General features: G+C 49.9%; 1 protein-coding gene across 2 annotated transcripts; it reads right to left on the bottom strand.

The window, feature by feature from the left end:
* Window positions 1-821: 821 nt before the first annotated feature.
* On the bottom strand, window positions 822-4,215 carry LOC103626193 (silicon efflux transporter LSI2). Of its 2 annotated transcripts, none has more exons than XM_008646595.3 (4): window positions 3,632-4,215; window positions 1,933-3,284; window positions 1,674-1,863; window positions 822-1,601 (listed from the first exon to the last, which is right to left on the bottom strand). In XM_008646595.3, the coding sequence occupies exons 2-4, from the start codon at window positions 3,124-3,126 to the stop codon at window positions 1,333-1,335; spliced, it is 1,653 nt and encodes a 550-aa protein (XP_008644817.1). In that variant the 5' UTR covers window positions 3,127-3,284; window positions 3,632-4,215; the 3' UTR covers window positions 822-1,332. The 2 variants fall into 2 exon arrangements, with proteins under 2 accessions (XP_008644817.1, XP_008644816.1); XM_008646594.2 differs by lacking the exon at window positions 3,632-4,215 and adding an exon at window positions 3,448-3,624.
* Window positions 4,216-14,904: the final 10,689 nt, after the last annotated feature.

The raw sequence follows: 14,904 nt of genomic DNA on the forward strand, positions 1-14,904 counted from the left end.
GATCTATCCTAAAGTGCGAGAGCTACCACTTCTCAATCACCTCACGCTTTTGAGCTTGTTGTCGCTGGAACTCCTCGTCCCATTTCATCATGTAGTCTTCTAATTCCTGATGCTCAGCGGTCGATAAATTAGTCAGTCTTGTATTGCTGTCTAGAGAAAACATCGTTGAGATCTTTAGAATCGGTCATAGAAGCTGATTTTTGTAGATCTACAACATTCATTCCCGAGCGGAGTCGCCAAAAAATGTGTTTGGCGCCGATCTGGTACCAAACACTAGAGGTGTACTGCCTAGCAGTGCCCTTTTATGGTGGCATGGACGATCCGTGGCTCTAGGTCGGACGGTCCGTGACCTCGCTGCATGAGCGGCTCCTTCTCCGCGTTGCTCTAGACGGTTCGCGCTCTGGGTTGAATGGTCCGCTATAGTGTAGAGTCGTCGTCCTCCTCGCGGGAACCTAGATCTCACCCCCTGGGGAACAAACCTTACGGTGTTTCGGGGTCGGCAGGCTACCCGGGACGTTTCCAGACTACGTAGAGTCGTCTAAGGTCCTAGGGTGTTTTGGGGTCTGCAGGCCACCCAAAACAAATCTAGACGACGTAGAGTCGAATAGGGGCGGATATGGATATGCGGAAAGCTACAACTAGAACTACACTATGTCTACTTATAGGACATGAATGATAAAGAAAATAATAGATTGATTCGATTGAAATGTGTTCGGTGTTCTCAATCAGCCTACCCGTTTATATTTATAAGGGAGGAGATCTGGACCTATTTTTAGGCGTGAACCAATATATTTGCACGGATATGTTAGGATACACATGCATGGGATAAATACTCTCATCTGTGTTAATCTGGTCGTGGAGATGCGGACCGTCCGGGCCACATGGGCGAACCGTCCGAACATGCTTAGGTGCCAAATATGATACTCAACAGCTATATATTATTTGCTATGAGTGCTAGAGTGACCGGCCTGTTGCCACAAAGAAAGATCTCAATACACAACCACGTTGGCGCGTCTAGCTGGGTCGGTAGAGCACAAGCCTCTGTAACGATTTTCGTCCTGCAAATGCAGGGTAAAGTTGCAAAGTCCACACCTCGGCATAACTTGTTTCTTCACCGAGAAAGGCTCCGACCACAGGCCCCTCCGACAGAACCAGATTGAGACTTGAGAGGAGCCCTGCTACCTGTGCCGGCCACTGCTCGATCGATGCCATTCAGATGGGCAACCCGACGCCTTTGAGGCATCGGTTGCGCGAAGCAAAACTTCCATAAAAAACTACAACAAAGAGCGGGGTACAACATCTGCTTCAATTAATTCTCACGTACACTACCATTCAGTAGCTGACGACGATGAGCAGGCCGATGGCGGTGACGATGATGGTTGACGGCAGGCCGAAGCGGAGGTGGCTCCAGAAGGTGAGGTTGTACCCGAAGAACTGCGCCCGCCGCGCCTGCTCGCACACGATCAGGTTGGCGGCGGAGCCCAGGAGGGTGAGATTGCCGGACACCGTGCTGACCCACGCTAGTATGAGCCAGGCTTTCTTCTGCGACTCCGGGGAGATGGCAGCCGCTGACGCTGCCACTCTGGAGCCCAGCAGGAGGACTGGATCGGAAACGAAGTCTCAGATCTTTGTCAGATGTTTCGAATGTTCAGACTGAATATATATATACCAACCAGTTGGGACATTGGAGGCCACGTTCGAAAGGACGAGAATGACAAGCGCGAGGAGCGCCGTGCCTCTGGCGCTGTCGATTCTCGAATACGGCTCGACCAGCTCCCAGAGCGCGTTGGGTATGCCGGTCTTGTTGAAGCCGTCGACCGTTATGAACATCCCACAGAAGAAGATGAGCAAAGAGTAGGACACCTGCAGTGTGTCGTAACGTAAACCATCATGGATTCATCAGAGCAGGAGTGCAGGAGTGCAGTGCCGTACCTTCTCCAGGCAAGCCTGCGCGTCAGTGAAGTCGAGCGCGAGGAGGACAAGAGCAGCGGTGATGGCGGACCAGGACATGTTGAGGCCCATGAGAAGCGCGACGAGCATGCCCAGCGTGGTGAGGTACACGGCGCTCTTCCACACGACCACCTTCCACCTCTTCACCTTGACGTCGTCGTCGTCGCCGTCCTTGCCCTTGTGGGCGTCGTCGTCGGCCTCGGGCGGCGCGTCCTCGATGATGACGCTGCGCTGCTGGCTGGTGCTCCTGGTGATCTTCCTGGGCCCGTCGCCGACGGTGGACACATCCACCATCTCCTGCGACAGGCTGGAGGCGCGCATGGACCGGATGGAGACCTGGATGTCGCCCTCCGAGTTGTAGCTGCGGCTCCTCAGCGCGTCGGCCCTGCCCAGGCTCTCGCTCCGGCGCATGGGCTCGCTGACGCAGTCGCCGTCGAAGCCGCCGTTCATGGACGAGGCGTGCGACATCCGCGCCGGTGTGAACCTGTGCGAGGTGACCTCCTCGTCGGCCACGACCGCGTCGGGCCCCGCCTCCTGGTCCTTCTCCGGCGCCGCGAGGTACCTCCAGAAGTAGCAGAGCAGGACGCAGGTGTTGGCGGCGACGCCGACGGCCATGGCCGGGAAGACGCCGACGAGGAACTGGCCGAAGGTGATGCCGCTCTGCACGGCGATGACCAGGTTCTGCGGGTTGCCGATGGGCGTGGCGGCGGAGCCGATGTTGGAGCTGGAGGCGAGCGCCAGCAGGAAGGGCTGCGGGGGCAGGCCGTTCTGGCGCGCCAGCTTGAGGATGAACTCGGTGAGCACCACGCAGCAGGTGTCGTTGGTGAAGAGCGCGCTGGCCACGGCGGACACGAGGCAGACGCGGAGGAGCAGGTCCTTGCTGCCCCGGCTCCGCCACGCCAGCGCGCCGCCGAGGTACTCGAACATGTCGGCGCGCTCCAGGAAGATGCTCACCACCATGGTGCCGAAGAGGAGGCCCAGGATCGGGAGGTCGATCGCCTTGTACGCCTCGTCGGGGGTCATCACGCGGAACAGCACCATGAGCATGGCGCCCAGGAGGGACCCCGCGGTGCGCCCCACCGGCATAAACGGCACCGACGGGAACACGGCCAGCACCCAGAAGATGCTGAACGCGACGCATCCCAGCACCACCTTGTCCGTGCTCGCAAGCGTCATGGCCTCGTACTCTCGGGCTCGCCGGCCGGCGGCGAGGCGACGGATCGGAGGATGATAGATGACCCAAGTGTCGTCGCGACGACGGCCAATGCCACACTCGTGCGATCTCTGCGTGGTCAGCCGCGGGACGAGGGGCCTGCCTTGTTCCTGCCTAGATCCTGCAAAACCGGAGCACAGAGAAGAAGCATATCGTCAACAGCACGTCTATTAAGTGTAATGCGAGCCGCAGATACTTGTCGCGGTCGGGAACCAATGGCCAGTGGAAACTGTCACGTCTGCTGCTAGATATACACTGCGGTGCTGTGATGTTGCATGCCTCACCGCGCGCATGCATGCAGCTAGCATAGGCAGTGTTCAACAGGATAGGAAGATGAATCGATCGGGTCAGCCGGGGAGGGAGGGTCCCGTCCAAAAATAGGCCACCGCGCCGCGCTCGACCTCTCGGCGAGTTGGTGACGACGGACGAGGGCATGGAAGTGGAAGCAGCGAACCAGCACTTGCTCACCTCACGGCCGCCGTCTGCGGTTTTACACCTCGCGTGTCGCGGGGGCCTCGACTGTGTTTGCTGGCGCTGATCGATCGATACTACTCCTACTAATCTCCTCCTCCAGGTTGGGAATTGGGACGGGTATTTATTGCTTGTCCGGCCGGCGCTGCGGACATCCTTGAGATATATAGCTAGCTACACCATGACATCGGTCAGCGTCAACGGAGGACGTCAGGTCCGATCACACCGGTGAGGTTGCTTATTGCCTATTGGACCGGTCTGCTTTGATGTACGTGGCGTAGTGAAAGTCGTCAAGGACACTAACTGGTGGCGGAGGACGCTCCAAAATTAATATGTTGCTAAAATCCCAAAATTAAGATGGCGGAGCATCGACGAAGGCAGCGCCATGGTCGAAACAGGAGTCGAGGCAAGAGAATAGGAGCCGGGGCGGCTACACTTGGACAGTGGCGAGGCACGTGGGGTCGAGCTCGACACCTCCGCCTGGAGCAGGTCTGTGGCTCTGCACTAGGAGCCTCTACATGGAGGAGCTTGACTTGCAACTGCTCCGCGCTCGTGGGGAGGAGATTGGTTGCGGCTGTTTGGCACCCGCGAGGAGGAGCTTTGAACTCGAGTCGGCGGGCAGCGACGCCTTGGCCTAGGCGCGGAGCCGCGGGTACGTCTGATCGCTGGTCAGAACATGGGGCTCGGAGGTGGAAGGGGGGCACTGGGCGCGGCTGCCCGACGCCGACGGTCCAGGGCGATGGAGATCGGAGGCGCGGGTCCGAGCCTCGACGTCACAGCGATGACGTGGAGGCCTAACATCGTGACAGATGAGTTGTGTTTAGGGTTACGATTTTTTTTACCATGGATATCTAGTTGGGCTAGACCAAGGTATTGCTAGAGCAACACTGAGCCATACTGGGACATCAGGTCAGCGTCAACGGAGGACATCAGGTCCGATTACACCGGTGAGGTTGCTTATTTCTTATTGGACCCGTCTCCTTTGGTGTGGCGTGGTGAAAGTCATCAAGTGCACTCACTGAATTTTAACCCTAGTACTTTCTGAGTAACCTCAAGGAGATAAGGAGGGGCAGAGCCCCCCTAACTAGAAATGGCAATGGGACTCGGTCCCCGATTTCCCATTGCAAATTCCCCTATTAGAGGACGGGTATATGTCGGAGAGGAATTCTCCGGCCGGGTGGCGGAATGCACCCGTCCTAGATCCTAAGATGAGGAGGGGCCTTAGCGTTTTGCCTGTTAGGTGGAAACGGAAAGAACACAAGAACACACAAGGATTTAGAGTGGTTCGGGCCGCCGGAGCGTAATACCCTACTCCATTGTGTGATGTATTGAGCTTGAGGCTAGCTCCAGCAAGGTACCCTAAAGGGTTCTGTACCCTAAATATAGAGGATCAAATGGTTCTCTACGCCCTCCAGCAGCATCCTCTAAACGGTACTCTAAACTTAGAGAACACTGCTGGATTCTCTATATATAGAGTTTCTATAAACGGTCCTCTATCCATTTGAATACTTTAAATAACCGGTTTAGCAAAACTAAAATGTGTACAATATATTTGAGAGTATGACAAATACGTATGTACAAAAAATAAAAATAAAAAATGTCTCTAATATAGATATTTGAGTATAGAGGACGTGATTTAGAGAACGTTGTTGGAGAGGAAGGAGATATAGAGGATGAAATCTTTTAAAGAAGACTGTAAAGGACGGATATAGAGGATAGATATAGAGGACGTTGCTGGAGACAGTCTGAGAGCTTGTATGAACTTGTGAGTCTGAGAGTCTAAGTGAGCTTGAGCCTCAGTTGGGTCTACCTTGTAACGTCGTGTGCCCTCCTTTTTATAGCTCAAGGGGGGCACGTACAAGAGTGCTGGGCCCCGACATACGGGCCCAGGGGCAAAACGAAGGGAATACATATAGAAGTATCCAATGCCAGTGTCGTCCAGAAGATCCCTAAGCGTCGTAGCGCACATAGTATTGATATCCCGCACTGCTTCCTCGGTACCGCGCGGGTGATGATGAGCACAGTGTACGCCGCAGCACGGGCGTACTGCCTGCCAACGGAATAGATAGGCACGCCGCCTGCAGGATGGCTTGGTGAAAGGGAAATGTGCCCTTGGGCCATTTCTAAGTATTTTGGTGATTGAGTGTCAACACAAGTGCTTAAATGTGAATCAATGCCCATGGATAAACAAAGTGCAAATCTAGAACAAAGGTATGTATCTAAGTCTTAGTACATTGGTTTTGTGTACTAATATACTTGTCTAAGTGGTAGAAACAGGAAGAAGAAGAAAAGAAGAAAGTTGGCTGTGTACAGCCAAGAGGCTGTTTCAGTCTGGGGCACTGGACTGTCCGGTGGCGCACCGGACAGTGTCCGGTGCGCCAGGCTGCCTCGGCCGAAGAGGCCGCTCTCGGGAATTTGCTGACGGCGTACAGCTAAAATTCACCGGACTGTCCGGTGTGCACCGGACTGTCCGGTGAGCCAACGGTCGGCTGGGCCAACGGTCGGCCGCGCGATCTGCGCGGGACACGTGGCCAAGCCAACGGTCGGAAGGGGGCACCGGACTGTCCGGTGTGCACCGGACATGTCCGGTGCGCCAACGGCTCCCGCATCTGTAACGGTCGACAGCGCTGTTTAAGGAAGGAAATCGGGCACCGGACAGTGTCCGGTGTGCACCGGACTGTCCGGTGCGCCCGACGACAGAAGGCAAAGATGGCCTTCCAGATTTGTTCTCAACGGCTCCTAGCTGCCTTGGGGCTATAAAAGGGACCCCTAGGCGCATGGAGGGATACACCAAGCAACCTAAGAGCATTCCTGATCATCCACACTCATTCTTTGCGCATTCGTTTGTCATTCTAAGTGATTCGAGCTCCGTTCTAGTGAGAACTTTGAGATAGTCTTTTGAGCTCGATTCTTGGCCGTGTGTGTGCGCATTTTGCTGTGGATTTGTGTGTGTTGCTTCCCTCCCTTACTCTGTATTTCTTTGTAAATCTCAAGTGTAAGGGTGAGAGACTCCAAGTTGTGGAGATTCCTCACAAACGGGATATTGAAAGGAAAAGCATAACACTGTGGTATTCAAGTTGATCACTGGATCACTTGAGAGGAGTTGAGTGCAACTCTCGTCCGTTGGGACGCCACAACGTGGAGTAGGCAAGTTTTGTACTTGGCCGAACCACGGGATAAATCATTGTGTCTTCTCTGTGTTGAACTCTTTGTGATTATCATTTTGTGCAAGATCTTCTCTCTAGCCACTTGGCATTAACTGTGCTAACACTTAATCAAAGTTTTGTGGCTTAAGTTTTGAAGTTTACAGGATCACCTATTCACCCCCCCCCCTCTAGGTGCTCTCAATTGGTATCGGAGCCGTTCTCTTCAAGAAAGGGACTAACCGCCCGAAGAGATGGATCCTAAGGGGAAGGGAATCGTGATCAACGACAAGGAAAAGGAGTCCTTCGTCAACGAGCCAAAAGATGATAAATCCAACGACTCTGGCTCGGGCCACAGACGTAAAGATGGGAAGAAGAAGAAGACAAGGCGCATCAAGGAGATCGTCTACTACGACAGCGACGAATCCTCTTCTTCCCAAAGGACGATGACAACGACTACAGGAAGACGGTCAATTCGAACTTTTCATTTGATTATTCTCGTATTCCACATAGTTCGAATTCACATTTGCTTTCCATTCCTCTCGGCAAACCTCCACACTTTGATGGGGAGGACTACGGATTTTGGAGTCACAAAATGCGTAGTCATTTATTCTCTCTCCATCCAAGCATATGGGAGATTGTAGAGAATGGAATGAAATTTGATAGCTCGGATAGCCCTATGTTTATTAACGAACAAATTCATAAAAATGCACAAGCTACTACTGTGTTGCTAGCCTCTTTGTGCAGGGACGAGTACAATAAGGTGAGCGGCTTGGACAATGCCAAACAGATATGGGACACCCTCAAGATTTCTCACGAGGGGAACGACATCACCATGCTCACTAAAATGGAATTGGTGGAGGGCGAGCTTGGAAGGTTTGCAATGATAAGGGGCGAGGAGCCAACTCAAACATACAACCGGCTCAAGACCCTCATCAACAAAATAAGGAGTTATGGAAGCACGCGATGGACGGACCATGACGTCGTCCGACTATTACTAAGGTCATTTACCGTTCTTGATCCTCATCTCGTGAACAATATTCGTGAGAATCCCAGGTACACGAAGATGACGCCCGAGGAGGTACTCGGAAAATTCGTAAGCGGGCGGATGATGATCAAGGAGGCAAGATACGTGGACGACGCCTTGAATGGACCGATCAACGAGCATCAACCCCTTGCTCTCAAGGCAACAAGAAGCAAGGAAGTGCTACCTAGCAAGGTGGCACAAATTGAGGCGGCCGGACTTAATGATGAGGAGATGGCTCTCATCATCAAACGCTTCAAGACGGTGCTAAAAGGTCACAAGGGGCAACCAAGCAAGACCAAGACAAAGGGGAAGCGCTCATGCTTCAAGTGCGGTAAGATTGGTCATTTTATCGCTAACTGCCCCGATAACGATAGTGACCAGGAACAGGGGAACAAGAGGGAAAAGAAGAAGAATTACAAGAAGGCCAAGGGCGAGGCACACATCGGAAAGGAGTGGGACTCGGATTGCTCCTCCGACTCCGACAATGAAGGACTCGCCGCCACCGCCTTCAACAAGTCATCCCTCTTCCCCAACGAGCATCACACATGCCTTATGGCAAGGGAGAAGAAGGTGAGTACTCGAGACTCCACTTATGCTTCTTCTAGTGATAATGAGTCTAGTGATGATGATGACATAGACTATTCATGCTTATTCAAGGGTTTAGATAGATCTAAGATAGACAAAATTAATGAATTGATTGATGCCTTGAATGATAAGAATGTGCTTTTAGAAAAACAAGAGGATTTGTTGTATGAAGAACATGACAAATTTGTAGAAGCACAAAAATCACTTGCATTAGAGATTAATAGAAATAAAATGCTTTCTTGTGAGTTGTCTACATGTCATGATTCAATTGCTAGTTTAAAGAGCATAAATGATGATTTAAATGCTAAACTAGAAAAATATGGTAAAACAACATCTTGTGTAGAACATGTTGAGATTTGCACTAGGTGTAAGGATTTCGATGTTGATGCCTGTAGTGATCATTTAGCTTCAATTTCCAAACTAACTGAGGAATTGGCTAGTCTTAATGCCCAACTTAAGACTAGCAAGAATGATTTCGATAAACTAAAATTTGCAAGGGATGCCTACACGATTGGTAGACACCCCTCAATTAAGGATGGACTTGGCTTCAAAAGGGAAGCCAAGAACTTAACAAGCCATAAGGCTCCCATCTCCGCAAAGGAGAAAGGGAAGGCCCCTATGGCAAGTAATGCTAAAAAGAACCATGCTTTTATGTACCATGATAGGAGACAAACTAGAAAGGCTTATAGGAGTTATAATGATGATTTTGATTCTCATGCCATGTTTGCTTCTAGTTCTTCCTATATGCATGATAGAAATGTTGGTAGGAGAAATGTTGTTCGTAATATGCCTAGAAGAAAGGTTGTTAATGTTCCTAGGAAAGTTAATGAACCTTCTACAATATATCATGCTTTGAATGCTTCCTTTGCAATTTGTAGAAAGGATAGAAAGGTGATTGCTAGGAAATTAGGGGCAAAATGCAAGGGTGATAAAACTTGCATTTGGGTCCCTAAGGATATTTGTGCTAACCTTGCAGGACCCAACATGAGTTGGGTACCTAAGACCCAAGCCTAAATTTGCCTTGCAGGTTTATGCATCCGGGGGTTCAAGCTGGATTATTGATAGCGGATGCACAAACCATATGACGGGGGAGAAGAAGATGTTCACCTCCTACGTCAAGAATAAGGATTCCCAAGATTCAATTATATTCGGTGATGGGAATCAAGGCAAGGTAAAAGGGTTAGGTAAAATTGCAATTTCTAATGAGCACTCTATCTCTAATGTGTTTTTAGTAGAGTCTCTTGGATATAATTTGCTATCTGTTAGTCAATTATGCAACATGGGGTATAACTGTCTATTTACAAATGTAGATGTGTCTGTCTTTAGAAGAAGTGATGGTTCACTAGCTTTTAAGGGTGTATTAGACGGCAAACTTTATTTAGTTGATTTTGCAAAAGAAGAGGCCGGTCTAGATGCATGCTTAATAGCTAAGACTAGCATGGGCTGGCTGTGGCATCGCCGCTTAGCACATGTGGGGATGAAGAACCTTCACAAGCTTCTAAAGGGAGAACACGTGATAGGTTTGACTAACGTGCAATTCGAAAAAGATAGACCTTGTGCAGCTTGTCAAGCAGGTAAACAAGTGGGAGGAGCGCATCACAGCAAGAATGTAATGACCACTTCAAGACCCCTGGAGCTGCTGCATATGGACCTCTTCGGACCCGTCGCCTATCTGAGCATAGGAGGGAGTAAGTATGGTTTAGTTATTATTGATGACTTTTCCCGCTTCACTTGGGTGTTCTTTTTGCAGGATAAGTCTGAAACCCAAGGGACCCTCAAGCGCTTCCTCAGGAGAGCTCAAAATGAGTTTGAGCTCAAAGTGAAGAAGATAAGGAGCGACAACGGGTCCGAGTTCAAGAACCTTCAAGTGGAGGAGTTCCTTGAGGAGGAAGGGATCAAGCACGAGTTCTCCGCTCCCTACACACCACAGCAAAATGGTGTGGTAGAGAGGAAGAACAGGACGCTAATCGATATGGCGAGGACAATGCTTGGAGAATTCAAGACCCCCGAGTGTTTTTGGTCGGAAGCCGTGAACACGGCTTGCCACGCCATCAACAGGGTCTACCTTCACCGCCTCCTCAAGAAGACATCGTATGAGCTTCTAACCGGTAACAAACCCAATGTATCGTACTTTCGTGTATTTGGGAGCAAGTGCTACATTCTAGTGAAGAAGGGTAGAAATTCAAAATTTGCTCCCAAAGCTGTAGAAGGGTTTTTGTTAGGTTATGACTCAAATACAAAGGCGTATAGAGTCTTCAACAAATCATCGGGTTTGGTTGAAGTCTCTAGCGATGTTGTATTTGATGAGACTAATGGCTCTCCAAGAGAGCAAGTTGTTGATTGTGATGATGTAGATGAAGAAGATGTTCCAACGGCCGCTATACGAACCATGGCGATTGGAGAAGTACGACCACAGGAACAAGATGAACGAGATCAACCATCTTCCTCAACTATGGTGCTACCCCCAACTCAAGACGATGAACAGGTTCATCAACAGGAGGCGTGTGATCAAGGGGGAGCACAAGATGATCATGTGATGGAGGAAGATGCGCAACCGGCACCTCCAACCCAAGTTCGAGTGATGATTCAAAGGGATCATCCCGTCGACCAAATTCTGGGTGACATTAGCAAGGGAGTAACTACTCGTTCTCGATTAGTTAATTTTTGTGAGCATTACTCCTTTGTCTCTTCTATTGAGCCTTTCAGGGTAGAGGAGGCCTTGCTAGATCCGGACTGGGTGTTGGCCATGCAGGAAGAGCTCAACAACTTCAAGAGAAATGAAGTCTGGACGCTGGTGCCTCGTCCGAAGCAAAATGTTGTGGGAACCAAGTGGGTGTTCCGCAACAAACAGGACGAGCACGGGGTGGTGACGAGAAACAAGGCTCGACTTGTGGCAAAAGGTTATGCCCAAGTCGCAGGTTTGGATTTCGAGGAGACTTTTGCTCCTGTGGCTAGGCTAGAGTCAATTCGAATCTTGCTAGCATATGCCGCTCACCATTCTTTCAGGTTGTACCAAATGGATGTGAAGAGCGCTTTCCTCAACGGACCAATCAAGGAGGAGGTGTACGTGGAGCAACCCCCTGGCTTCGAGGACGAACGGTACCCCAACCACGTGTGTAAGCTCTCTAAGGCGCTCTATGGACTTAAGCAAGCCCCAAGAGCATGGTATGAATGCCTTAGAGATTTCTTAATTACTAATGCTTTCAAGGTTGGGAAAGCCGATCCAACTCTTTTCACTAAGACTTGTAATGGTGATTTGTTTGTGTGCCAAATTTATGTCGATGACATAATATTTGGTTCAACTAACCAAAAGTCTTGTGAAGAGTTTAGCAGGGTGATGACGCAGAAATTCGAGATGTCAATGATGGGCGAGTTGAACTACTTCCTTGGGTTCCAAGTGAAGCAACTCAAGGACGGCACCTTTATCTCCCAAACAAAGTACACGCAAGATCTGCTAAAGCGGTTTGGGATGAAGGACGCCAAGCCCGCAAAGACTCCGATGGGGACAGACGGACACACCGACCTCAACAAAGGAGGTAAGTCCGTTGATCAAAAAGCATACCGGTCAATGATAGGGTCTTTACTTTATTTATGTGCTAGTAGACCGGATATTATGCTTAGCGTGTGCATGTATGCTAGATTTCAATCCGATCCTAAGGAGTGTCACTTAGTGGCAGTAAAGCGAATTCTTAGATATTTGGTTGCTACGCCTTGCTTCGGGCTCTGGTATCCAAAGGGGTCTACCTTTGACTTAGTTGGATACTCAGACTCCGACTATGCTGGATGTAAGGTCGATAGGAAGAGTACATCGGGGACGTGCCAATTCTTAGGAAGGTCCCTGGTGTCATGGAACTCTAAGAAACAAACCTCCGTTGCCCTATCCACCGCTGAGGCCGAGTACGTTGCCGCAGGTCAGTGTTGCGCGCAACTACTTTGGATGAGGCAAACCCTCCGGGACTTTGGCTACAATCTGAGCAAAGTCCCACTCCTATGTGACAATGAGAGTGCTATCCGCATGGCGGAGAATCCTGTTGAGCACAGCCGGACAAAGCACATAGACATCCGGCATCACTTTTTGAGAGACCACCAGCAAAAGGGAGATATCGAAGTATTTCATGTTAGCACCGAGAACCAGCTAGCCGATATCTTTACCAAGCCTCTAGATGAGAAGACCTTTTGCAGGCTGCGTAGTGAGCTAAATGTCTTAGATTCGCGGAACCTGGATTGAATTGTAGCATACATGTACTTATGCTTTTGATCATGTTCCTTTTTGCTTTTTTTGTTGCTTTATTATGGTGCTCAAGTTGTAAAAACACTCCCTGGACCTCACAAGTCCGTTGCAAAGTGATGCACATGTTTAGGGGGAGATGTGTTACAACTTGACCCTTTGAGACTAACCATGTGCTTGAGTTTGATGATTTAGTCTCGAAGGAGGATTGAAAGGGAAAAGGTGGACTTGGACCATGAAAGACTTCCACTGCACTTCGATGAGAGGGTAACTTATTCCAAGTTCATCTCATGAAATCTTATTGCCATTTGCTCTTAATTGAAGACTTTGGTGAGGCAATGGGGTTAAAAGGCCAAGATTGATCCCGTTTTGGTGCTTGATGCCAAAGGGGGAGAAAATAAAGGCCAAAGCGATAAATGGATCAGCTACCACTTGAGAGATTTTGAAAATAGTAGAATAGAGTTTTTGTTTTGTCAAATGCTTTTATTGTCTCTTATTGTCTCTCTTGTCAAAAGTTGGCTTCTTGTGGGGAGAAGTGTTGATTATGGGAAATAGGGGGAGTTTTTGAAATCTTTGATCAATCTCTTTTGGAATGACTCTCTTTATGCCTCAACATGTGTGTTTGACATAGTAATAGAGATTTGAGTTTGATTTGCAAAAACAAACCAAGTGGTGGCAAAGGATGATCCATATATGCCAAAATTGAATCAAAATCAATTTGAGTTTTATTTGAAGTGATTTTGCACTTGTTCTAGTTGCTTTATGTTTTGTTGGCATAAATCACCAAAAAGGGGGAGATTGAAAGGGAAATGTGCCCTTGGGCCATTTCTAAGTATTTTGGTGATTGAGTGTCAACACAAGTGCTTAAATGTGAATCAATGCCCATGGATAAACAAAGTGCAAATCTAGAACAAAGGTATGTATCTAAGTCTTAGTACATTGGTTTTGTGTACTAATATACTTGTCTAAGTGGTAGAAACAGGAAGAAGAAGAAAAGAAGAAAGTTGGCTGTGTACAGCCAAGAGGCTGTTTCGGTCTGGGGCACCGGACTGTCCGGTGGCGCACCGGACAGTGTCCGGTGGTGCACCGGACAGTGTCCGGTGCGCCAGGCTGCCTCGGCCGAAGAGGCCGCTCTCGGGAATTTGCTGACGGCGTACGGCTAAAATTCACCGGACTGTCCGGTGTGCACCGGACTGTCCGGTGAGCCAACGGTCGGCCGGGCCAACGGTCGGCCGTGCGATCTGCGCGGGACACGTGGCCAAGCCAACGGTCGGAAGGGGGCACCGGACTGTCCGGTGTGCACCGGACATGTCCGGTGCGCCAACGGCTCCCGCATCTGTAACGGTCGACAGCGCTGTTTAAGGAAGGAAATCGGGCACCGGACAGTGTCCGGTGTGCACCGGACTGTCCGGTGCGCCCGACGATAGAAGGCAAAGATGGCCTTCCAGATTTGTTCTCAACGGCTCCTAGCTGCCTTGGGGCTATAAAAGGGACCCCTAGGCGCATGGAGGGATACACCAAGCAACCTAAGAGCATTCCTGATCATCCACACTCATTCTTTGCGCATTCGTTTGTCATTCTAAGTGATTCGAGCTCCGTTCTAGTGAGAACTTTGAGATAGTCTTTTGAGCTCGATTCTTGGCCGTGTGTGTGCGCATTTTGCTGTGGATTTGTGTGTGTTGCTTCCCTCCCTTACTCCGTATTTATTTGTAAATCTCAAGTGTAAGGGTGAGAGACTCCAAGTTGTGGAGATTCCTCACAAACGGGATATTGAAAGGAAAAGCATAACACTGTGGTATTCAAGTTGATCACTGGATCACTTGAGAGGAGTTGAGTGCAACTCTCGTCCGTTGGGACGCCACAACGTGGAGTAGGCAAGTTTTGTACTTGGCCGAACCACGGGATAAATCATTGTGTCTTCTCTGTGTTGAACTCTTTGTGATTATCATTTTGTGCAAGATCTTCTCTCTAGCCACTTGGCATTAACTGTGCTAACACTTAATCAAAGTTTTGTGGCTTAAGTTTTGAAGTTTATAGGATCACCTATTCACCCCCCCTCTAGGTGCTCTCACTTGGTCACCGCCCGTCAGCGGAGCGGACAGGGCACATTAAATGCTGAGGCGACACATCGCGTGCCAGTGGAGTGGACAGGGCACATTAAATGCTGAGGCGGCACATCGCCTGCCAGTGGAGTGGACAGGCGGCGCGGTTTATCCGCAATAAACGCAGAGGCCACGCGGCCCAGAGGCCTTACGTCAGGCTCGGCCCACAGGCTTACGTCACGGGC

Source organism: Zea mays, chromosome 5 (assembly GCF_902167145.1).
Source record: "Zea mays cultivar B73 chromosome 5, Zm-B73-REFERENCE-NAM-5.0, whole genome shotgun sequence".
Classification (NCBI taxonomy): Eukaryota; Viridiplantae; Streptophyta; class Magnoliopsida; order Poales; family Poaceae; genus Zea; species Zea mays.